The 24938-nt window shown below is 44.5% G+C and overlaps 3 protein-coding genes across 6 annotated transcripts in view; all 3 read right to left on the reverse strand.

Moving 5' to 3' along the window:
- LOC142843019 (apolipoprotein L3-like) overlaps positions 1 to 24938 on the reverse strand; it is a 143613-nt gene that overhangs the window by 94879 nt on the left and 23796 nt on the right. The window lies entirely within an intron of this gene.
- Positions 1 to 24938, reverse strand: part of LOC142843020 (apolipoprotein L2-like) — a 108617-nt gene that overhangs the window by 59910 nt on the left and 23769 nt on the right. The gene's annotated exons all lie outside the window — the stretch shown is intronic.
- The window catches only part of LOC142843024 (apolipoprotein L3-like), a 72013-nt gene that overhangs the window by 24897 nt on the left and 22178 nt on the right, over positions 1 to 24938 (reverse strand). Inside the window, exons 1-4 of one of the 4 annotated variants that reach the window (XM_075959795.1) lie at positions 15111 to 15229; positions 14897 to 14999; positions 8363 to 8552; positions 4611 to 6231 (exon numbers count right to left, since the gene is read on the reverse strand). In XM_075959795.1, the coding sequence (XP_075815910.1) occupies positions 5448 to 6231; positions 8363 to 8552; positions 14897 to 14909 (987 nt within the window). In that variant the 5' untranslated portion in view covers positions 14910 to 14999; positions 15111 to 15229 and the 3' untranslated portion in view covers positions 4611 to 5447. Of the gene's footprint in view, positions 1 to 4492; positions 6232 to 8362; positions 8553 to 14896; positions 15000 to 15110; positions 15230 to 24938 lie in introns of those variants that run through there. The other 3 variants (XR_012909550.1, XM_075959793.1, XM_075959794.1) reach the window with 3 other exon arrangements.

Below are 24938 nucleotides of genomic sequence, written 5' to 3' on the forward strand. Positions count from 1 at the left end.
GTGTGAGAGAGAGTGAGCACACAGGAAGGCCATGGAGGACTCAATTCCCTGACTCCCTGGGAGAAGTTTCACAATGAAGGGAAGCTAGGTATCTGGTACCAAGGTCATCAGTCAGGCAGTACTACACAGGTTCAGTGTGTCATGGCAGAGACCCAACTTGGCTTGACGGCAGCCATCTTGAGATACAACCATCAAGTGTGTCCATGGGAAATCCCACCCTACTTTCCCGGTAGGGTCTCCTTGCCATTTCAGTGGCACATGGGACTTTACCACAGGACCCTTGTGCTGTCTGTGTTAGAAATGGGCCTGACGTCCTCAGTGTTAGTGAGACAATAACAGCCACTTTCTGGCTCTGATGAATGTCACCATTATCCTGTTCATCCCAAAGGCCTCCCTCTAATCCCTGACTGGCCACCAGGCTTTCTGATTCCCTGACCACACATCGTCCATAGCTCTCCAATAAAGACTATATACAGTAAGTTGCATTCCAACACATCCTGTTTCTTTTTCCCATGCCACCTTCTCTTGTATAATTGTTCTTGCATCAATTTTTTCCTGAGCAGTAAATGCCATTTATTCTACCCAAGTCTATAGAACATCAGAGAGTCAGAGATGGGTGAGCTGAGACCTCATCTTGGCCAGCATCCCATTCCCAGTTCAGGAAGAACCCAAGACTCATGGGCTGTGCCTCCTCCTTTCTTTCAATTTCAGATAATCTCAAAATCTTTTTTAAAAAAGATATTTAATTATTTTTATTAACTCAGTATTTGTGTGTGTTTTGTAGGGAGTGCCATATTAGGGGTGTCAGAGAACAACTTGAAGAAGTCAGTGCTCACCTTCCACCATGGGTGTCCCTAGGATCAGTTCACATCACCATGTTTGGAGGATGTAAGGCCCTGGTCTCCCTTATTCCTGGGGTGCATTGGCGGGGACAGTTTATGATCAACTAACTAAGCTTCCTGTGTGTTTCTGTGCTATGCCTGCCTGCCCCGCCTGGTGGTTAGCTGCAGGGCATTCACTCCATTGTTAATATGGTAATATCCCACCTGCCTGAGCGGAGATCCTTGTGCTGCAGTTAGGTAGATAAGGACTCCCCCAATGCTGAATAAAGTGGCATTCGGCTGATCTCCTTTCGAATGACCCTGGTCTCTCTGTGTGTTCTTTTCAACCTCCAGGCCCTTGCCCGACTTGCTTTCAGTACAGTGGCGCGCGAACTGTACCGAGGGTGTAACACAAAATCGGGTGTTACAGGAGGAGGGTGCCTTCATCCTTTAAGTCAACCTGCTAGGCCAAAATTATGTCTTTTGACCTCTGATTGGTTGACACCACATACCACAAATTGTTTGGTTTCTGATAAAATCTGTCTGCTCTCACCAGGCACCCAATGTGCTGTTGTGTAGAAACTGTCCAGCAAAGAAGCAAGAAGCACACAGAGACTGGTGAGCTCAGGTTTATTTTTCATTGTCTGACATGGACCCAGCCAGTGCTCTGCAAAATCCAGCCTCAACCTGGGTTTTCTTACTGTTTTATGGATTGAACAACAGTGTTGAATTTGTTCCCTGCACAGAGTTCTTAGAGTAGAAATCCATTGTAGTGAGGCATGCCTTCAGAAGGAGGCCTTGCAAGGTTCCAGCAGTTTCTGCCATGTCTATTCTAAGAGACACCTGTCAACCCCCCCTCCCTTTTCCTTCCTGCCCTGCTTTCCCAGCCTTCTACCTACAGCTCCTATCTAGGGTCACTCACAGTATCTCCTGAACCCTGACTATGACACTGCTACTGGACTCTCTGGGCTTTGGGAAGGGAGCTGGCATTTGGTTTTCCATCCCTGACCAGTTGCTCATCCTGGGCTCTCACTGTGTCCTATCAGCCTGCATTTCCATTCCTATGAAGCATACCTGGGGCTCCAGATCTCAGTAGGGACAGCCAGGATCAGCCCAGCTCTGTGCTGCTGCACTGTGGGGTCTTGGCCTCCTCAGCCCAGAGGATTCTGCTGTTGTTACAGCTCCTCACATGGGAGGAGAGTGACTGAGACAGAACCTGGGGACATGGGTTGATCATGTCTACACCTTTCTGACTTGTCCCCAAATGAGTTCTTGAGTCTTCTCGCTTACAAGACTTTTGATTCTGATTTTCTCACATGCGGCTTTCAATAGTAACTTTCAGGAGCACCTACTGTGTGCTGACCATATTCTGAGCACTCCATGTCGTGTTCCTGTTCCTCTTACATTAAATAGCAGTAGCAATGACACTTAGTTGGGAAGTGGTAAGGAACTCGCCAAATTCACGTAATTAACCGACGATAGAAGTGGTCCTAACAGCTGTGGGCATCCTAGCCAAGAGAATGGCCTCCTGTCCTATTTAGATTCAAGGAAAAGTTCATTAGTTGGACTGTGACCATGAGAGGGAATGAAATGGGTACTTGAGAGAGAAGATGGCAATGTTCTGGCATCTGGGGGAGGGACCAGTGTGTAGCAGCCATAATAGTTAATATCAATGGAGGTAATAGCACCTGGGTGTGGACCCCCATGCTAGGGCTCATGGCTCTGTGGGGAGGAGACCCCGACTGTGCTCACTTGCTCTGTCCACACTCAGCCTTTTGCCCTGAGCCAACTTGGTGACTGATACTTGGATCTGTCTCTTGAGGATCTCATAACTATTATCCCAGATGAGATCTTTCTTCGGAGATCTTTCATTGCCCACCATGTACACGGTACCCTGTGGTAAGAGGTATCCACATTCACTTCACTTCCTTTTGTATTTACTTTTTTTCTTTGTCATGTGGACTGCATTAGAACAAGGCCACCATCACACTCCACCCAGCAGGGAGCAGAAGATCAACTCTATAAATTCATCCTAACACTTGTTTGAGTTCTTTAAAAAAATCTTCTCATTTTTCCTCTCATAGCACAGAACGCGTCATGGAGATAGCAGGGCAGAAGCTGAGGTGTGAAATGTTATAGGGATTGTAACTGAATTGCAGACAGCATGTGTGTTAATAGCGCATGCCTCTCATTGTGTCTGAATTTGCAGAGATTGTTCTAGAAGGCTCTGACTGATGAGTGGCTTAACTTACCGAATGAGTAGAATTCTGGAGTCTGTAAGGAAGTGGGCTACACCTAGAGACTATGGGTCACTCGGAGCATGTCATCGAATGCTAATTCTTGACTGTGTCTCCTCCTGTCACTCCTTGTTCCTGGCTTCCATGTGGTAAACACTTGCCTTTGCCGTGCCTGCCCAGTGAGCTTGACCTCAGCACAGCTTCGGTTTCCTCGCTGTGACTGCACTCAGTCCGTGTGCTCACAGGGTCCTTGATTACTCATCAGAGACATGGGTTCGTAGAGCCGTTGTGACAATCAGGTAAAGAACAGTCTATCACCATAAAGTGACACCCTGGTGATAATCCTTGAGGGTCCTGTGCCCTCCCTGTACACAGGACAACCGCCCAACTCTATTTCTCCTCCATCATTTCCATTTCAATAGTTTATCTTTATAGCAGGGTTCAGATGTCACACCTGCTATAGCTGGGTCTGTGTTGACTGAGCATGTGCCAGGGACAGCCATCTGCAGTGCTGTGGACACCACGAATCCTTCCCTTTTTGTGGCTGAGGAGTCACAGCCCATCATGAGGACCATCCTATCTTCCCCACATACAGGACACCCCTGGTGCCTGAACTGAACACAGACCCCAGGGGCAGCAGCTGAGGCACAGTCCTGCTGCCTGTCACTTGTGTTCAGCAGGGACAACCTGGTCACAGCTCCTCCTCTGCACTGTCCTTCCTTCACCCTGTCCATCTCTCCTGTCCCTTTCTGGGGCTTCTACTCATCTCTGAGCCTCACTGGTCTCTGTCCATAGCCTTTCTTTTGTTAAGAGCACTTCTAACACCTGAGATACATTATTATATCATAGAAATTCATTTTAAGTTCTTTTTAAATGTATTTCTATCTTGAAAGTATCCTTCTACCTACTAGAATACTTTCACCACACATGAACTAATGCTGCATCTATAAGAAGTGACAATGGGCTGTATCAATTCTCACTGACACCCACCATGCTTGTTTGTCTCTGTCATAAAAAAAGGAGTGTTCCAAGTGCACAGAACCATGGAGTGTGGTGGCCCTGGACTGGAAGCTGCAGGGAGCTCTCTGGGCACTGGACACATAAATGATCATTCATTGAAAGGGCTATGGTACTCAGTTCTCTTACTGCTTTGCACCCCCAGGGAGGTGGCTTTGTCCACATCCAGCTGTCCCTTGGCCAGACATCCCTTCCAAGGAAGGACAGAGGGGCTGTGTGACCCAAGAATGATCCTCTAACAGACAAGACCCAGGAATACACAGGTCATTTCTCTGCCTCAGGTGTTCAGAACTTGGGAAGAAGGCCACTTGAGTGGTAAGGAACGAGGGGACACCGCTCACTGCTGCAGCCTCAGGGTGCTTCTGTGGCCAGAAGGGGAAGGAGAGATCAAGAAGGAAAACAGTTTTTGTATAAATTTCAAATATTCTTGTTAATCCACAATAAAGAAAACAGTTTTAAAAAGAGGAGATGATAGAAATCTGGAGACAATTACCAACTTTCTGTAGTCAACAATCTAGAAAACATGTGATATCATTTTCAGAAAAGCATGACCAGGCTGGTGTTTACAGTGTTTACAAACTAATTCTTCACATATAATGGAGCAAGTGTAGCTTTCGTGTGCATCTCAGCAGATCTCATCCAATTAGAGCAGGTTTTAAACTTCAGTAGGAATTAAGCCTTGTGATTTCCCCAAGAGTCTGCTTACAGAGAGCAGAACCCACCACCACATCCTGTCACCCCTCCTTCCTGTAGAGCCCACGGCTAGCACATAGGACCAAGAACCTGTGATGACCCTGCAGATGGTGTCCCCAGCATCCCTCCCTTTCTACCCTCTGAGCATTCCACTAAAATCTCCATCACTCCATGTGTCCAAACCATGAACAAAGAAATGGGATTCATATTCAGAGTCTGATTGTAAGATTGGGAAATAATTGGAAAAACCCAGAATGAGGCAGAACTAGGAAGGAGAAGAAGTCTCTATGCAAGCATTCAGAAAGCAGTGGGAAAGTTGGCAGCTCGGGGACCTGTGAGGATGGTGAGCTTCAGTTAGGAGCAGTGTGGTGGGTGTGACTGAGGAGCAGCCATGCTGTGGCTTAGTCAGGCCTTGGATGTTCTTCCCAGCTTGGGAGCATGGTCCTTATGTGGGATGCTGGAGGTTGTTAGATCTAAGAGGAAGGTAGAGTCTAGTGGGAGGTAACAAGCCTGTTCCATCTGTGTTCTGGTTTCCTTTCTCTTGATGTGGCCGCACCTCTAGTAAGCACTACCACTACCGTAGTATTGTTATAAAGGGGATACATTCAGATCCATCAAGTGTCCATGGCTCTGCCCAGCACACCCCACCCCAGTCCTCTGAGCTGCACTGAAGAAGAGGTCACTGAGTCAGGCTGTCATGAACCCGGATGAGCTCCTGCAACTTCTGCTCCAGGTCCTGAGCCTGCTGCCGCAGCTTTTTAACAAACTCTGCCTTTGCCCCCTCCTGTAAATGCTTTGGGTCTTCTGTGATGCTGACTATATCTTGCATTAGGGAGTCACTTTCTGTGATTGCAGTAATGATCCAACCCCAATTGGTCATTGCCAGAAAGGTGCCTTCAAAAGCTTTGCCCTCCTCTTTAGTGCTTTTGGCATTTAGGCAAGGGTTGGCTTTGGTCATCTTGATGACATCAATGTTCTTCTTCATGACTTCCCATAAATGGACGGATTTCATAAATACAGAAAACAGCCTGGGGATGTTCTTCTTTACAAATTCTGTAATGTCCTCTCCAGTGTCATTGCTTTTAATGTCGTTCTCAGTGTCATCGCTCCTTGGCAGAAGCTCGCTGGCTTCAGCTTCCACCAACGCTGTGCTTACCTTTTCCACAATGGTTGCGGAAACACTCGTCACAGCTGCTGCTGCCCCAAGTCCCAAGCCTGTGGCTGAAATTCCCAGACTGAATCCTGCTGACACAGGTGCCAGAGTGAGACCAATGGCTGTCAGGGCCCCAGACGCAGCACCGGTGGTCTTGGCCACAACTTGTGTGATGGAGCAGCCCCTATGCACCTTGTCAATCTTGTCTGCAAGGGCGTGGAGCTTCCTGATGCTCTCCTCAAGCTCCTGTTTCATCTGAGGATAAACTTCCAGAAACCTTTTCTTCTTACGTGAGGCATCTTTCACGTTCCTGTAAAGGGAGAGACCAACTAACAGAGTGAGGAAGAGAGTTTGGAAAGATCTGTCCTGTGGCAATCAGAGCATCTGCTGGGAATGAAATGGAGGATTGTCTTACAGCTGAACAATGTCGTTCTTGCATTGATGAGCAGGTTGGATCCACCACACAATATTTAATTGTTAAGGACACAATGAGTTAAAAACCATATTCAAGTGTCCTTTAAATTTTTTATTTTATTTGTTTGAGTGTTTTGCCTGCAGGTGTGTGTGTACCATCTGCAGTCCTGGTGTCATGGAGGGCAGAAGAAGAAACTGGATCACTAGACCCAAAGTTACAGGCAGTTGTGAGCCATCATGAGGATGCTAAGAACTGGATGTCAGCCACCTGGAGGAGCAGCCAGGGCTCTTAACTCCTGAGTCATCTCTAGTCACTTACCACACATTTTTATTGCTAGACATTTAATAAATATGGCTTCCCCTCAAGGCCAATGTCATCATTACCAACATACTCCCCTGTAGGTTAGTAAAAAACAGAGAAATGAGGTTAGAGAAAAAATAACCTTGTATTTTAGGAAAGTTAGTGTTCTCCAAAGATTACACTTTTCCAAATTAAAAAAAAAAATCCTCCTCTTGGCATCAGCTACTGGGAACTGACCTGTCTACCATACAGTGACCTGATGGTCAGGGATGTCCACATTTGCTTGGGTACTTGGATTTTGTGTGTGTGCAAATTGCACACCCCTGAGAGAGAAACCCTGCACAGGTATTCTCTGAAGCTGATGTCTCTTTGCCCTGCAGCTGTGTGTACACCTGAGCTGGTGGGGCCGCTCACAGCTAAGACCCTTCCCCTCAAAACCCTGCACACAAAGCTCCCTTCCAGCTGTGAGCAGAAGATAAAGAACCATGAGTGGATCCCCATTTCTATGTGAGTCCCATCCCCAAGGCACCTCACTGTGCCTCTGCAAGTGTTTCCACGGCAGGCAGAACCGAGAAAACACAACATGTAGGTTCCCTAGCTTTCACTAGAATGAATTCCCAGGCTGAGGAAGGTGATGTGTGGTGGGATTTTGCTGTCATTTCTGACCTGCAGGGGATCTAGACACTAAAGGCCTGTGCTCCAAGAGGGAGGGAGACACTGGGTCTCTTGTGGAAACTCTGTATGTAATCAAGGACCACCAAATTTCTGGACACTGAGTCTCATGTTGTCAAATACTTTTCGTTGAATCAATTTTATTTAAGTTTTCATAAACTGCTTCCAGAGTGTGGCTCAATTTTGGCTTTCTGTGCCTTTTCTGAGCATGGTTGGTGTTCCCTGCCCAGACTTGTCAAGAATCTTAAGTCAGGTTGTAAGACTGCCCTACTTTTGATACTCCATACTCAATCAAGTTCCTGTGTTTAACTTCTGGTGTCTTAGTCTTGACCTCCCTCAGGAGGAATCCCATGAGGTCACCTTCACAGTGCCCCTGCTCCCTGCTCTCTACTGCACCTCACTCAGCTTGTCTGCCAGAGTCCCCAGCTAAGTGCCTATCCAGAAATGTTCTGTCTCTTTCCCTTAGGGCAGCAGTCCTGAACAGCTTCTTCCTGACTGCTAACTCGTGTCAGAACACGGCTTCTCTACCAAGGCATCTTTCTTGGTGTGTGTCACCCCGTGTGAGCTCTCACGTAACTGTGCTGTGTCTTGAGGACAGCAGACAATTCTCCCTTAATATCCAGATGCCCCCTTAGGATGTGGCTAATTTTGTACAGTGTTTGTCATGCAAACACGTGGGCCTGAGTTCTGTGTTTCAGAGTCAACATAGAAAAGCTGGGTGCAATTCTTTCTATCAGGCTACTGTTACCTTAACCCAATCTACAATGATGCAACAATGAAAGAGTCTCCATGTAGAACACTGATGCAAAAACTAGTTGAAATATTGGCAAACTCAATCCTAGAACATGTAAAAAAATCATTCATCATGAATAAGTAGGATTCATCTCTTACTTGATGGTTCAGTGTAAGAAAATCTGTCAATGTAATCCACAATATAAACAGACTAAAAGACAAATACCACATGATCATCTTAGATGCTGAAAAAAGCCTTTGGAAAAATCCACCCCCTCTCATGATAAAGATTTTGCAAAGATCAGGGATACAAGGAACATACCTATATATAATATAAACAATAAACAACAAGCCGACAGTCAACATCAAATCAAATGGAGAGAAACTGGACAGACCAGCTCTTTCCACAAGTTGTTGTCCAAATCCGTGTTTGATCGGCAGGAGCTGCAGGGCCACTGTGCTCCATGTGTCCCAGAGATACTCAGCCACAGACTCAATGAAGCCTTTCCTCTCTAGATGGGAAGGAAAAGGAATATGGTTAGAAGACCATGCTGGAGACCCTGAACGGCTTCAGGAACTAGGTTTTAAAATGTGTTCTGAGCATCTGTCCCTTCTGGTGTGACTTTTGATAGGGACTGAGTTGTGTCCCTTAACACACTTGTTAAAGCTCTATCCCCAGGTGACTGTATTTGGAGATAGAGAAGGAAGCAAGTGAGGTTGTGAGTGAGGTCCCTGACCCAGAGGGTTAGTGTCCTCACAGCAGCCAGAAGATGGTCCCTCCTTCATCCCACCCTCCTCTTTCTATCTTTCCTATTCTCTTCTTTCCAGACACACAAGAGAAACCTTGGACTAGAACAGGGTATGGGCTCCCTCTACCAGCTTTATAGAGAGTGCACCCCAGAACCAATCTGCCACACTTTGATTGTGGTTGCTGGAATCCAGAACATTGAGAGAAGAGGTCTTTTCTCTAAAACCACCTACCCAGTGTCACTTTGTGATGGCATCCTGAGAGGACAGATATACCAGGGAACAGTCTTGGTGCCTTGCAGAGACACATATGGTTTTCAGCTCAGAACAGTTAGAAAGTGAGTGTCTCATCCCCAGGAAGAAGGAGAATCCAGTGATGGCATCCATCTACTTGTGTGCCTGTGGCACAGTCCTTGAATGAGACAACTTTTCCTCTGATTTTGATTTTATGTATGGGAATATTTGCCTGCTTGTATGCATGTTTTTGCACCATGTGTGTCTCTGGTGACCAAAGAGGGCCTTGGGCCCACTGGAGCTGCAGTTACAGCCTGCTGTGAACCTGATGTGGGCGTTGGGAACTGAACTCATGTCTTATGAAAGAGCAGTAAGTGCTTTTAACCGCTGAGCCACTCTCTAGCCCCAAACTTGACTTTCCTCACTGGAATGATTAGTTCTTAATCGTGAGTTTCAATCCACTGGGTTAATAAATATCTAGGAGATCAGTAGCACTTCTCTCGGGGGGCTGTGAGGGAGTTCCCAGAAATAACAGATCCTAAGTTTTCTGAGTGCATGAGTGGTTCAGACTGAGCTGAGGCACCTTGGGAAATTGATCCTGGCTGGGGTCAGGATGGCAGCTGGGATGTGTCTTGGGGCTGATTGCTGTTTTGTCTTGGCCCTTTTGTTACTGCTTTTGTGCGCCACGATATGGACTGCCCACCCTGCCTCCCTTCCAGAATGGACCAAAATCTGCAATATTGTCTGTGAGATAATCTGCTTTCATTATTTACAACAATGACAAAAGTGAGTGACGTCAGCTTTAACAACTAACTTGTACAGAATAAATGAGCGAGTGGTCTCAGAGCCAAGAGAAGAATTTTACAAAGCCAATACAGGCTGGCATGGTGGTGCACACCTTGAATCCCAGCACTCGGGAGGAGAGGCAGATGGGTCACTGTGTGTTCTAGGCCAGCCTGGTGCACATAGGGAGTTCCAGGAGACGTAGAGCTACAAATTGAGAGTCTGTATTGAAAAATAAGTAAAAAAAAAAAATTAAAAAGAATTGGATTTGGCAATATCAGGCAAAGAAGACAAGAAGAGTATTTGTGTATTATTCCATGTATATACATATGCACACATACACACATGCATATATACGCCAACACACTACTAATTCAGAATTTAAATTTTTACCAATAATTTTAAGTGATTTTTGAATTTTCATTTTGTCTCATAGTAATTGTATGTATGTAACACAGTATGATATTTCATGATAAATTAGTATGTTATTAGTTTAAAATTTTATCATTCATTTTAGAATGTTCAAAATAGTGCTGGAAAGATGGCTCAGCTGATAAGGGCACTGGCTGTTTTTTCCAGAGGTACCGGGTTCAATTCCCATCACCCACAGGCACCTTACAAACTGTCTGTAACTCCAGCACCAGGGATCCCACACCCTCACACAGACATACATGCAGGAAAAAGACAAATTTACATAAAATTAAAATAAACAAAGCATTAACAAAGATTGTTCAAAAGTCAATTCTCACTATCACTACCTGCTCTGAAACATTCAATTAATTATTCTTAAACATCGAATTAGCTAGCATTTCTTTTTTTGGTTTTTTGAAACAGGTTTTCTTGTGAAACAACCGTAGCTGTGCTAAAACTTGCCCTGTAGAGCAGGCTGGCTTTGAACTCACAGAGATCCACCTGCCCCTCTGTTTCCTGACTGCTGGGATTAAAGGCTTGGCCACCACCACCTGGCCCTAGTCAGCATTTCTGATGTGTGATAAATGGAATCCTGAAATGACGGTGCAGATCTATAACCAGGACATTGAAGATGAGGCAGGATTGTGAGTTTGCGGTCAGCTTGGGAAACATAGCAAGACTTTTTTGAGTGGCAGGAGAGGGAGGGGTAGGGAGAAAAGGAGAATGAAGAAGGGAGGAGGCACACGGGACAGTTCCAGCAGTAAAGGCCTTCACTCACGACCAGCAGAACACGTGATCTTCCTGTTAAAGGAGACCAACATCGTAATGGCTGCAAATCTTCTCAGGTCACTTGAGGTCAGTTCCTGCCCACGCGATGTGGGGGTTATGATATTAAAGAGAAGGGAGTGAGGACGAGCTGTGTTGTAACATACCTGGAGGGTGTGCCTCTCCCGGTTGAAAATGACATTTCAAGGACACACTACTGAGACCAAGTGCCAGAAAGACTCCTGCTGTGATGGACACACTAAGATCGTCAGCACACGGGGTCTCTGCTATTGTGATGTTACACTAAGATCACAGCACACGGGGTCTCTGCTATTGTGATGAACACTAAGATCGTCAGCACACGGGGTCTCTGCTATTGTGATGGACACACTAAGATCGTCAGCACACGGGGTCTCTGCTATTGTGATGACACACTAAGATCGTCAGCACACGGGGTCTCTGCTATTGTGATGTTACACTAAGATCGTCAGCACACGGGGTCTGCTATTGTGATGACATGCTAAGATCGTCAGCACACGGGGTCTCTGCTATTGTGATGACACACTAAGATCGTCAGCACACGGGGTCTCTGCTATTGTGATGACACACTAAGATCGTCAGCACACGGGGTCTCTGCTATTGTGATGACATGCTAAGATCGTCAGCACACGGGGTCTCTGCTATTGTGATGGACACTAAGATCGTCAGCACACGGGGTCTCTGCTATTGTGATGGACACACTAAGATCGTCAGCACACGGGGTCTCTGCTATTGTGATGACATGCTAAGATCGTCAGCACACGGGGTCTCTGCTATTGTGATGGACACACTAAGATCGTCAGCACACGGGGTCTCTGCTATTGTGATGAACACACTAAGATCGTCAGCACACGGGGTCTCTGCTTTGTGATGGACACTAAGATCGTCAGCACACGGGGTCTCTGCTATTGTGATGACATGCTAAGATCGTCAGCACACGGGGTCTCTCCTATTGTGATGGACACTAAGATCGTCAGCACACGGGGTCTCTGCTATTGTTATGACACACTAAGATCGTCCGTGAGCACACGGGGTCTCTGCTATTGTGATGACATGCTAAGATCGTCAGCACACGGGGTCTCTGCTATTGTGATGAACATGCTAAGATCGTCAGCACACGGGGTCGCTGCTATTGTGATGGACACTAAGATCGTCAGCACACGGGGTCTCTGCTATTGTGATGGACACTAAGATCGTCAGCACACGGGGTCTCTGCTATTGTGATGGACACTAAGATCGTCAGCACACGGGGTCTCTGCTATTGTGATGACACACTAAGATCGTCAGCACACGGGGTCTCTGCTATTGTGATGACATGCTAAGATCGTCAGCACACGGGGTCTCTGCTATTGTGATGGACACTAAGATCGTCAGCACACGGGGTCTCTGCTATTGTGATGACACACTAAGATCGTCAGCACACGGGGTCTCTGCTATTGTGATGACATGCTAAGATCGTCAGCACACGGGGTCTCTGCTATTGTGATGACATGCTAAGATCGTCAGCACACGGGGTCTCTGCTATTGTGATGACACACTAAGATCGTCAGCACCTGGGGTCTCTGCTATTGTGATGTCACACTAAGATCGTCAGCACACGGGGTCTCTGCTATTGTGATGACATGCTAAGATCGTCAGCACACGGGGTCTCTGCTATTGTGATGACATGCTAAGATCGTCAGCACACGGGGTCTCTGCTATTGTGATGACATGCTAAGATCGTCAGCACACGGGGTCTCTGCTATTGTGATGACACACTAAGATCGTCAGCACACGGGGTCTCTGCTATTGTGATGGACACTAAGATCGTCAGCACACGGGGTCTCTGCTATTGTGATGACACACTAAGATCGTCAGCACACGGGGTCTCTGCTATTGTGATGGACACACTAAGATCGTCAGCACACGGGGTCTCTGCTATTGTGATGACACACTAAGATCGTCAGCACACGGGGTCTCTGCTATTGTGATGAACACACTAAGATCGTCAGCACACGGGGTCTCTGCTATTGTGATGACACACTAAGATCGTCAGCACACGGGGTCTCTGCTATTGTGATGACATGCTAAGATCGTCAGCATACGGGGTCTCTGCTATTGTGATGGACACTAAGATCGTCAGCACACGGGGTCTCTGCTATTGTGATGACACACTAAGATCGTCAGCACACGGGGTCTCTGCTATTGTGATGACATGCTAAGATCGTCAGCATACGGGGTCTCTGGTTGGTGGGACCCTCCATGCTGACCCTGGTTTCCTCGTGTGTCATGGTCTGACACCCCAGCACCTGCCCAGGCTTTCCCGGCCGCACCATTTAGAAGGGAATACTTATCCTGCAGACTCCACGTGCTCTGTATCCTTCCTCATGGACCCTAGAGCCTTCTGCATGCTCTAAGTGCCCCACATCTAAGCTTTCCTCCCTTCCTTACTCTACTGCATGATTTCTCTGTTATTAACGTCTATTTATTGTCCAATGTGGAGAGTTTTGAAACGCCATTTCAGTCAAGTTTATCATGTATGTTGGCAATATTCACTCGGTACCTTTTCCAGTTACTCGTCTGCCTTTGGCTAATAGTTCCCCTCTATGTTTACACTGTGTGTGTGTGTTTGTGTGTTCTAGGTTCCACATTTGACAGAAACAGTCAACATTTGTCTTTAAATCTGACTTATTTTTGTCAACAGGATGCCCCACAGTTCCACCATTTTCCTGCAGGTGGCACACTTTCATTCATCTTCATGTCTGAATAAATTCCATCGTCATGTGCACCTCATTGTCCCTATGATCTGTTGATGTGCAGGATTGCTCTTCCCATGTCTCAGTTATTGTGAATCTCACTGTGATGGCCATGAAGGCCCCAGCTCCTCTCTAACGGATGCGTGGAGGTTCCTTTGGGAGTACACCCTTGGGTGGGATAGCTTGGTCTCACTGAAGTTGTACTGGCATCCTGACCAATTGCACAGCTCTGTAGTTTTCTCTCTCTCATTCTTTAACACGCCTGCTGTGCAGTGTGGGTTGGCCAAGCTGAGCAAATGACTTGACTGCCTAAGCGGCAGAGGTGAGGGAAGAAGACAGTGAGCACAGGGCTCAGGACACCAGTGTGGAACAAGGGCTGGTGTAGGGGGCTTCCTGGGATTAGGGCTGTTCCTGGGTAGAGTCACTTCTGAGCAGACCTTTCTTGTTGTTGTTATTGTTTTTTTCTGGTCTTATGTTTCAACTTCACTTTTTTACATGACAAAAGAAAAACCAGGCCTGGCTTGAGACCAACACATTGGGAAAACAAGCTCTGGTCCTGGCTGTGTAGGGCAGGTGCCCTGACACAGCTTGGGGATGGGGATTAGGTCGTTGGAATTAGTGGGGTGCAGTAGAGGCTGCAGCAGGCTCTGCTCTGCCTGGACACATGGGGACACTCGGCTCTGAATAGGTTATAGGAGGTGAGAATCTCCAGGTAACATAGATGGACTGTGGGCAAGGTCTCTCTGGGGTGTAGTAACTTCCTGCTGAAGCAGTTAGAACAGGTGGGTGTCTGAGCTGGTGCGGGGTGGGCTCCCTCCTCAGGGACAGCGCCACAGGGTCAGCTGAGAGCGAGCCACCAAGAGAGGGCTGGAGCTGCCTTCCATCTTTACATTCCCTGCCCCTGCTCCCTCCGTTCCTCCCTCCCTCCTTGGCTTCCAATTTTCAAACTGGGTATTGCTGAAGTTACTCCTGAGAATGCATCCAAAGACATGGCTAGGAGGGCAGCTGCTCTAATCCAAACTGGGGAACTCTCTGCTTCCCGGTTGGGGTTCTCCTTCTGCATCTTTGACTCCTCAGCAGGCCTCAGCAGGGAGGCCCTGGCAGTCCTAGGCCATGAGCATCACAGAGAACACACTGATTACCTGAGGAGCCCATGACAGCTGTGGGTCTTGGTGTCACTCAGAGGATCCTGACAGCTTTCCTTACAGCTCACAGGGTGTCCAGGCTACAGGAGGAAATAACAACCTGTGGGACAGAATGGGGACAGCTGCTGTGACCAGGGATCTGGTGACCCACAGGTCTCTCCATGGTGACTGCCAAGGGCCAAAACAAAGTGACTCAAACATGTCTGCTTACAGGCGCTGTGACCGCTATTCAAGAAGCCTGTCCTGTGGCTCCAGCATGCTGCCCTCTGTCCAGGCAAGAAGGAGGACTTCTGTCAATGTGGGGACAGTGCAGAAGGTGTCAGCTGAGGACACAGCTGTGGAGAAACAAAGAACCTGAACACAGAATGAGAGATGGAGAGGAATATATTGGTAGCTACCTTTGGGTTCCTCCCAGTACCCTGTTAGTATTTATTATGAGTTCTTTTCTTTCTTTCTTTCTTTCTTTCTTTCTTTCTTTCTTTCTTTCTTTCTTTCTTTCTTTCTTTCTTTCTTTGTTTTTTTGTGTTTTGGCACAGGGATTCTCCATGTATCCTTGGCTGCTCTGGAACCCACTTGTAGACCAGTCTGGTTTCTAACTCACTGAGTTCCATATACCCGTGTGTTGTTGGTTTTCTTACTCCTTTGGGGGACTGCACCCAGCTGCCAAATAAATCACACATGGAAGCTTATTCTTACTTATAAATGACCAGCCTTAGCTTGTCTTGTTTTTTTTTTTTTTTTTTTTTTTTTTTTTTTTTTTTAGCTCTTCTTAAATTAACCTGTCTCTCTTTTGCCTCTTGGCTTTTTCCATTCTCTTACTTCAGTAAATCTTACTCTTATTTTATGGTTTGCTTTGTAGCTGGATGTCTGGCCCACAAAAGAGTAATAAAAAAAACCTCACAATATCTTAGCAAACTAGTGTGGTCTATATTTCCATATGGCCTGAGAAAGCTGAAAAAAAGGGAAAATATGGCTTCTTTAAGAGTTTCTGTGGGGGCCAGATGGTGGTGGCACACACATTAAATCCAAGAACTTGGGAGGCAGAGACAGTGGAATCTCTGTGCCTTTGAAGCCAGCCTGGTTTACAGAGCTAGTTCTAGGACAGGGTCCAAAACTACAGAGAAACCCTGTCTTGAAAATAACAACAATAAAGAAAGAGTTTGTATGAGATAGTGAAACCTTGAGCAGCTAGTATATTAAGTAGGAACAAATTTAAAAAGTAAAAATGTCAGAGCAGGCCTGAGGTAGTGAACTCCATAGGAGCAGGACCGAGCCAATGACCTAGGCCAAATCAGGACTGAGCCAGCAACCTAGGCCAGAATAGGTCTGAGGCATCAAACTCCAAAAGGGCAGGACTGAGGCAGCAACCTGGGACAAAGCAGGCTTAGGACAGTGAATGCTACAGGAGCAGGAGCAGGAGCTGAACAGACCAGGGTCATTTGTGGAGGCAGGATTGGGCCAGAGCAGACTTGAGACAACAAACTTAACAGGAGCAGGTACAGGGAGCGAATGGGCCAAAACCAGAGACTGGTGCAGGTGCAGGCATGAATCTTGGACCTATGGGGGACTAGACCTGAGTCAGGACCCCTGTGTGTCTGGGTGTGAGTCTGGGACCTTGGAGGGAGTAGATCAGAACCAGAGACGTTTATAGGACTAACCCCAAGCCAGGGACCCTGCAGGAGAAGATCTAGACCAGGGACTTTTACAGAAACAGATCTGAGCCAATAACCTAGCCTAGAGCAGGCCTTAGACAGCAAACTCCATGGGAGCAGAGCAAAGCCCAGGGGTGCTGAGCAACCTCCAGGAATAAGAAGTGATCAATGGGGTAACTAGAACTGTGGCACTGAGTGTAACATGAGGAACAACCATCTGAGCCTTGGATTCACTGGCACCTAGAAGATTAACCATCACAATCACAGACAGTCATGACCACACCCATTAGAGGAAAAGATGATTACACAAGGTAAGAACACATGCAACACCACAAAGAACAACACAGTACCAGTAAAATCTAGAGAGCATACTACAGCAAGACTTGGACAACCAAATATAGATGAAGCAGAAGAAAATGAATTAAAAATAACTTCAGGAGAATGTTTGAGACTCTTCAAGAGGAAATGAGAAATTCCCTCAAAGAAATAGAGGAAAAGACAAACAAAAAATTGGAAGAAATCAGCAAATCCCTTAAGAAAAACCAAGAAAAAACAATCAAATATGAAAGAAACTATTTGAGACTTGAAAACTGAAATAGAGACAATAAGGAAAACACAGGACAAGAGAATTATAGAAACAGAAATTATGAGAAAATGATCAGGAACCACAAACGGAAACATAAACAGCAGAATACAAAGAATGGAAGAGAGAATCTCAAGCACTGAAGATACAATAGAAAAAATAGACTCCTCAGTCAAAGAAAACCTTAAGTCTAACAAAAGCTTAACCCAAAATATTCAGGAAATATGGGACACCATAAAAAGGCCAAACCTAAGAGTAATAGGTATAGAAGAAGGAGAAGTTCAACTCAAAGCTACAGAAAATATATTTAACAAAACCATAGAAGAAAACTTTCCAAACCTAAAGAAAGATATGTCTATGAAAATATAAGAAGGGTACAGAACACCAAACAGACTAGATAAAAAAAAGTCCTGTTGCAACTTAATAATCAAAACACTAAACATACAGAATATAAAAAGAATATTAAGAGCTGTGAAGGGAAAAGCTAAGTAGCATATAAAGGCAGACCTATCAGAATTACACCTGATTTCTCATTGGAGACAATGAAAGCCAGAAGGTCGTGGTCAAGCATTATGCAGACAATAAGAGACCACAGATGCCACCCATGACTATTATACCCAGCAAATCTTTCAATCACTATAGAAGGAAAAAACAAGATATTCCACGACAAAACCACATTTAACCAATAGCTACACACAAACCCAGCCCTACTAAATACTAGAAGGAAAACTCCAACCCAAGGAAGTTGGCTACATCAACAAAAACACAGACAATTGATAGTCTAATAGTAGCAAATCCCAAAGAAGGGGAAAACACACAAATTAACATCACCAACAAGGAAAAGTAAACTAACAGGAGATAGCAATCACTGGTCATTAATATCCCTTAATACAAATGGGCTCAACTCAACTGTAAAACGATCCAGGCTAACAGATTGGATATAAAAACAGAATCCATCCTTATTCAGCATACAGAAACACACCTCAACCTCAAAGACAGACATCGCCTCGGCGTAAAGGGTAGGGAAAAATTTTCCAATCAAATGGATCTAAGAACTGTCGCTAAGACACAAACGCAACCCACTAACTGGGAGAAGATCTTCACCAACCCCGCAACTGACAAAGGTCTGATCTCCAAAGTATATAAAGAACTCAAGAAACTAGACCCTAAAAGGCTAATCAACCCAATTATAAAATGGGGCATTGAGCTGAACAGAGAATTCTCAACAGAAGAACTTCAAATGGCCAAAAGACACTTAAGGTCATGCTCAACCTCCTTAGCGATCAGGGAAATGCAAATCAAGACAACTTTAAGATACCATCTTACACCTGTCAGAATGGCTAAAATCAAAAACACCAATGATAGCCTTTGCTGGAGAGGTTGTGGAGAAAGGGGTACACTCATCCATTGCTGGTGGGAATGCAAACTTGTGCAACCACTTTGGAAAGCAGTATGGCGGTTTCTCAGGAAATTCGGGATCAACTTACCCCTGGACCCAGCAATACCACTCTTGGGAATATACCCAAGAGAGGCCTTATCATACAACAAAAGTATATGCTCTACGATGTTCATAGCAGCATTGTTTGTGATAGCCAGAACCTGGAAACACCCTAGATGCCCTTCAATGGAAGAATGGATGAAGAAAGTATGGAATTTATACATATTAGAGTACTACTCAGCAATAAAAAACAAGGACTTCTTGAATTTTGCATGCAAATGGATGGAAATAGAAAACACTATCCTGAGTGAGGTAAGCCAGACCCAAAAAGAGGAACATGGGATGTACTCACTCATATTTGGTTTCTAGCCATAAACCAAGGACATTGAGCCTATAATGAGTGATCCTAGAGAAGCTAAATAAGGAGAACCCAAAGAAAAACATATAGGCATCCTCCTGAATATTAACCTTCAGCAAGCGATGAAAGGAGACAGAGACAGAGACCCACATTGGAGCACAGGACTGAAATCTCAAGGTCCAAATCAGGAGCAGAAGGAGAGAGAGCACGAGCAAGGAACTCAGGACCGCGAGGGGTGCACCCACACACTGAGACAATGGGGATGTTCTACTGGGAACTCACCAAGACCAGCTGGCCTGGGTCTGGAAAAGCCTGGGATAAAACCGGACTCTCTGAACATAGCGGACAATGAGGACTACTGACAACTCAAGAACAATGGCAATGGGTTTCTGACCCTACTGCATGCACTGGCTTTGTGGGAGCCTAGGCAGTTTGGATGCTCACCTTACTAGACCTGGATGGAGGTGGGGGTTCCTTGGACTTCCCACAGGACAGGGAACCCTGATTGCTTTTCGGGCTGGGGGGGACTTAATTGGGGGAGAGGGAGGGAAATGGGAGGTGGTGGCGGGGAAGAGACAGAAATCTTTAATAAATAAATAAATTGAAAAAAAAAACAAATGGACCTAAGAAACAACTGGTGTAGCTATCCCAATGTCTAACAAAATAGACTTCAAACTAAAATCAATTAAAAGAGACAAAGAAGGACATTTCATATTAGTCACAGGAAAAATCCATCAAGAGGAAATCTTAATACTGAACATCTATGCCCCAAATACAAGGGCACAGTCATATGTAAAAGAAATACTTCTAAAGTTTAAACCATAGATTAAACCTCACACACTAATAGTGGGAGACTTCAACACTGCACTCTCACCACTGGACAGGTCAGTCAGACATAAAAATGAACAGAGAAATAAGGTAACTAACAGATGTTATGACTCAAATGGACTTAACAGCCACTATAGAATATTCCATCCAAACACAAAAGAATATACCTTATTCTCAGGACCTCAAGGAACTTTATCAAAAATTGACCTCATACTTGGTAACAAAAACCTCAACAAATACAAACAATTGGAATAACCCCATGTATCTTATCAGATTACCATGGCTTAAAATTAGAATTCAATAGTATTACTAATTCCAGAAAGCCCATAAATACACATGGAAATTAAACAATGCTCACCTGAATCATCAATGGGTCAAGGAAGAAATAAAGGGAGAAATTAAAGACTTCGTATAATTTAATGAAAATGACCACATAACATACCCAGATTTATGGGACACAATGAAAGCAGTGTTAACAGGAAAGTTTGTAGTACTAAATGTCTACATAAAGAAGCTGGAAAAATCCCACACTAGTGAATTAACAGAATGTTTGAAAACTTTAGAGCAAAAAGAAGCAAACTCACCCAAGAGAATTAGACGGCAGGAAATAATCAAATTGAAATCAACAAAATAGAAACAAAGAAAACAATACAAAGAATCAATGAGACAAAGAGCTGGTTCTTTGAGAAAATCAATGAAATAGACAAACCTTTATTCAAACTAACAAAAAGGCAGAGAGAGAATATTCCCATTAACAAAATAAGAAATGAAAAAGGGGACATAATAACAGACCTGGAGGAAATACAGAGAATCATCAGGTCATATTTCAAAAACCTGTACTCCACAAAATTGGAACACTTAAAGGAAATATACAACTTTCAGGATAAATATCACTTACCAAAATTAAATCAAAACCAGATAAGCAAATTAAACAGATCTATAACTGCTGAAGAAATGGAAACAGTCATCAAAATCTCCCAACCACAAAAAGCCCAGGAACAGGTGGTTTCAGCTCAGAATCCTACAATACTTTCAAAGAAGAACTAATACCAATATTCCTCAAATTATTCCACACACTAGAAACAGAAGGAATATTGCCAAACTCTTTTTATGAGGCCACAATTACACTGATACCCAAGCCACATAAAAACACGACTAAGAAATAGAATTACAGACCTTCTCACTCATGAACATTGATGCAAAAATACTAAATAAAATTCTGGCAAATCGCCGGGTGGTGGTGGCGCACCCCTTTAATCCCAGCACTCGGGAGGCAGAGGCAGGCGGATCTCTGTGAGTTCGAGACCAGCCTGGTCTACAAGAGATAGTTCCAGGAAAGGCTCCAAAACCACAGAGAAACCCTGTCTTGAAAAAAAAATTCTAGCAAATCAAATCCAACAACACATCAGAACCATCATCCACCATGATCAAGTTGGCTTCATCCCAGACATGCAGGGATGGTTTAACATACGAAAATCTGTCAATGTAATCCACCATATAAACAAACTGAGAAATTAAAAAAAAAACCACATGATCATCTCATTAGATGCCAAAAAAGCTTTAGAAAAAAATACAACATCCCTTCATGATAAAAGTCTTGGAGAGAGCAGGGATACAAGGAACATACCTACACATAATAAAGGCAATATACAGCAAGCAACAGCCAACATCAAACTAAATGGAGAGAAACTCCCAATGATTCCACTGAAATCAGGAAAAAGACAAGGTTGTTCCCTCTCTCCATATCTATTTAATATGGTTCTTGAGGTCCTAGCTAGAGCGAAAAGACAACAAAAGGAGATAAAGGGGATACAAATCAGAAAAGAAGTCAAACTCTCAGTGTTTGCTGATGATATGATAGTCTACATAAGCGACCCCAAAATTTCTACAAAGGAACTTCTACAACTCCTAAACACTTTCAGAAATGTAACAGGATACAAGGTTAACTCAGAAACATTATAGGCTGAGAAAGAAATCAGAGAAACATCACCCTTCACAATAGCCACCAATAGCATAAAATATCTCAGAGTAACTCTAACCAAACAAGTGGAAGACTTGTTTGACAAGAACATTAAATCTTTGAAGAAAGAAATTGAAGAAGACACCAGAAAGTGGAAAGATCTCCCATGCTTTTGGGGAGGTGAATTAACATAGTAAAAGTGGCAATCTTCCAAAAGCAATCTACAGATTCAATGCAATGCCTGTCAAAATCCCAGCAAAATTCTTCACAGACCTTGAAAGAACAGTACTCAAATTCATATGGAAAAGCAAAAAACCCAGGATAGCCAAAACAATCCTGTACAATAAAAGAACTTCTGGAGTCATCACACCCCTGACTTCAAACTCTACTGCAGAGCTACAGTACTAAAACAGCCTGGTAGTGGCATAAAAACAAACAGGAAGACCAATGGAACTGAATCAAAGACCCAGATATTAATCCACACACCTTCGAACACCTGATTTTTGACAAAGAAGCAAAAAATATCAAATAGAAAAAAGAAAGCATATTTAACAAATGGTGCTGGCATAACTGGATATCAACATGTAGAAGAATACAAATAGATCCATATCTATCATGCACAAAACTCAAGTCTAAATGGATCAAAACCTCAACCAAAGCCAGCCACACCGAACCTTATAGAAGAGAAAGTGGGAAGTACACTCGATTGCATTGGCACAGGAGACCTTCCTAAATATAACCCCAGTAGCCAAGATACTGTGAAATACAATTAATAAAAGGGACCTTCTGAAACTGAAAAGCTTCTGTAAAGCAAAGGACACGGTCAACAAGACAAAACGACAGCCGACAGAATGGGAAAAGATCTTCACCAACCCCCCTCATCGGACAGAGGGCTGATCTCCAAAATATACAAAGAAATCAAGACATTGTCAGCATACAGACCTAAACAGAGAATTCTCCACAGAGGAATCTAAAATGGCTGAAAGACACTTAAGGAAATGTTCAACATCCTTAGTCATCAAAGAAATGCAAATCAAAACAACTCTGAGATTCCATCTTACACCTGTAAGAATGGCCAAGATCAAAAACAATCATGACAACTTATGCCAGAGAGCTGTGGGGTAAAGGGAACACTTCTGCATTGCGGGTGGGAATGCAAGCTGGTACAGCCCCTTTGAATGTCAGTGATGTGATTTCTCAGAACATTAGAAAATAACCTTTCCCAAGACCCAGCAATACTGCTTAAGGGTATCTCTCCAAAGGATGCTCAATCGTGTCACAAGGACATGTGCTCAACTATGTTCATAGCAGCTTTGTTTGTCATAGCCAGAACCTAGATGATGTGGGAGTGTCATATGTCAATCTGTTGATTTCATTGGTTAAGCAATAAAGAAACTGTTTGGCCCTGTGGGTGGAGTAAACAGAACAGAATGCCGGGAGGAAGAGGAAGTGAGGTAAGACTCCGCAGCTCTCCTTTCCGGAGCAGACGCTTCAGAGAGACGCCATGCTACCTGCTCCAGGGAAGACGCACGCTATGAAGCTCCGACCCAGGATGGACTTAGGCTAGAATCTTCCCGGTAAGACCAGTGCTATACAGATGATAAGAAATGGGCTAGTCCAGGTGCGAGAGTTAGCCTAGAAGAGGCCAGGTAGAAATGAGCCAAGCAGTGATTAAAAGAATACAGTGTCTGTGTAATTATTTCGGGGTAAAAGCTAGCCGGGCAGGCGGCTGGGGTGTTGGGGACGCAGCCCCGCCGCTCTTATTACTACAAATGGCGCCCAACGTGGGGCTAACTGAGTCCACAGAAAGCCTGAGAAAGCTTGGAAAAGAATAGAGTAAAGCATGTTACTTATGGCAATTTCTTGGGTCTACTCTGCTTGCTAGAGGCAAGCAAGTGCTCTCTTCTAAGAGAGGCTTCCTGACTCAGCTTTAGCTGCAAAACCCTGCAGCTCATTAAGAGGTCCTGCCACGAAACACTTAAATGGTGTTGACGAAAAGCTGAACGCATGCTTTTCGGTTTTCAGCCGTAGCAGGAAAAAAGCTGTGCCATTTAAAAATGCCGGCTATCTGGGCCATCCTGCCAGGGCAAACTCTGACTCTTTTACGTAGGTGGTTCACGCGGTTTGCAAGCATAGGCTGCTGAAGCTCACTTGCTGGCAGGGACCTTGAAACGCCGTGTGGCTGGAAAGCTAAGGAATGGGCTACACCTAGCCTGCAAAGCCACGCCTTTAGTCCTACTGAGATTGCTTGGTAAATTAAAGACTCATGTGGTCAGAAAAAGAGAGATATAGAGTAAAGAGAGATTCAAAGACAGAGAAAATTTTTGAATGGTTTAAAGTGTGTTAAAAATATATGCAAGCTGAAAGTTGAAGTTCTTAAAGCAAAAAACAAAAAAAAGGAATAGAGTTGTTGTGTGTACACACCTTTAATCCCAACACTTGGGAGGCAGAGGGAGATAGACCTCTGTGACTTCAAGGTGTGGTAGCACACGCCTTTAATCCCAGTGCCTAAAAGGCAGAGACAAACAGATGTCTGTGAGTTCAAGTAGTAGCAAACACCTTTAATCCCAATGCCTGGGAGGCAGAGACAGGCGGATCTCTGAGAGTTCAAAGACAGCCTGGTCCAAAGGGTTATTCCAGGTCAAAGATATGTGCTCAAAAAGCAAAAAGTTAACCTAGGAATGTCACAGCTTAGATTCTTAAGCGCCTAGTGATTTAAAGGTGCAAATCAAAAGTGCTCCTGGATAGTAAAAAATTGCAGAGTCACAATAGGACAGATTCAGACCACTAAATGAGTCACACTGTTGAATGAATGTACATAGGCTTAGGAGAGAGAAGAAAAAGAATATAGAAAATAAAGTTAATGTTAAAAAAAAGGTAAAGTCTTTAAAGAGACAGAATAAAATAAAGTGATAGAGTAAAAAGCCACATAAAAATGAAAAATTCACAAAGAGTCTGGATTATGTACATTGTGTTTTCTTTAAAATTTTTGACTGTGAAGGAGCTAAGTACAGAGAGACATTTCATTATATGGGCTGCCAAGTGGAATCAGAACGGATATGATAAGGGTATTATGATTTCAGAATTTGGGTCTAAGGACATGATGCTTTGGAAAGGAGTTTCTTATTTTGTTTTCACAGAGGATGAGACCCTGTTCATTTCTTCTATTCCGATTTAGTATGATGCACCACGTCCTCCTGAAGGTTTGCTGTGAACATCT

This window comes from Microtus pennsylvanicus, chromosome 2, assembly GCF_037038515.1.
Source record: "Microtus pennsylvanicus isolate mMicPen1 chromosome 2, mMicPen1.hap1, whole genome shotgun sequence".
Classification (NCBI taxonomy): domain Eukaryota; kingdom Metazoa; phylum Chordata; class Mammalia; order Rodentia; family Cricetidae; genus Microtus; species Microtus pennsylvanicus.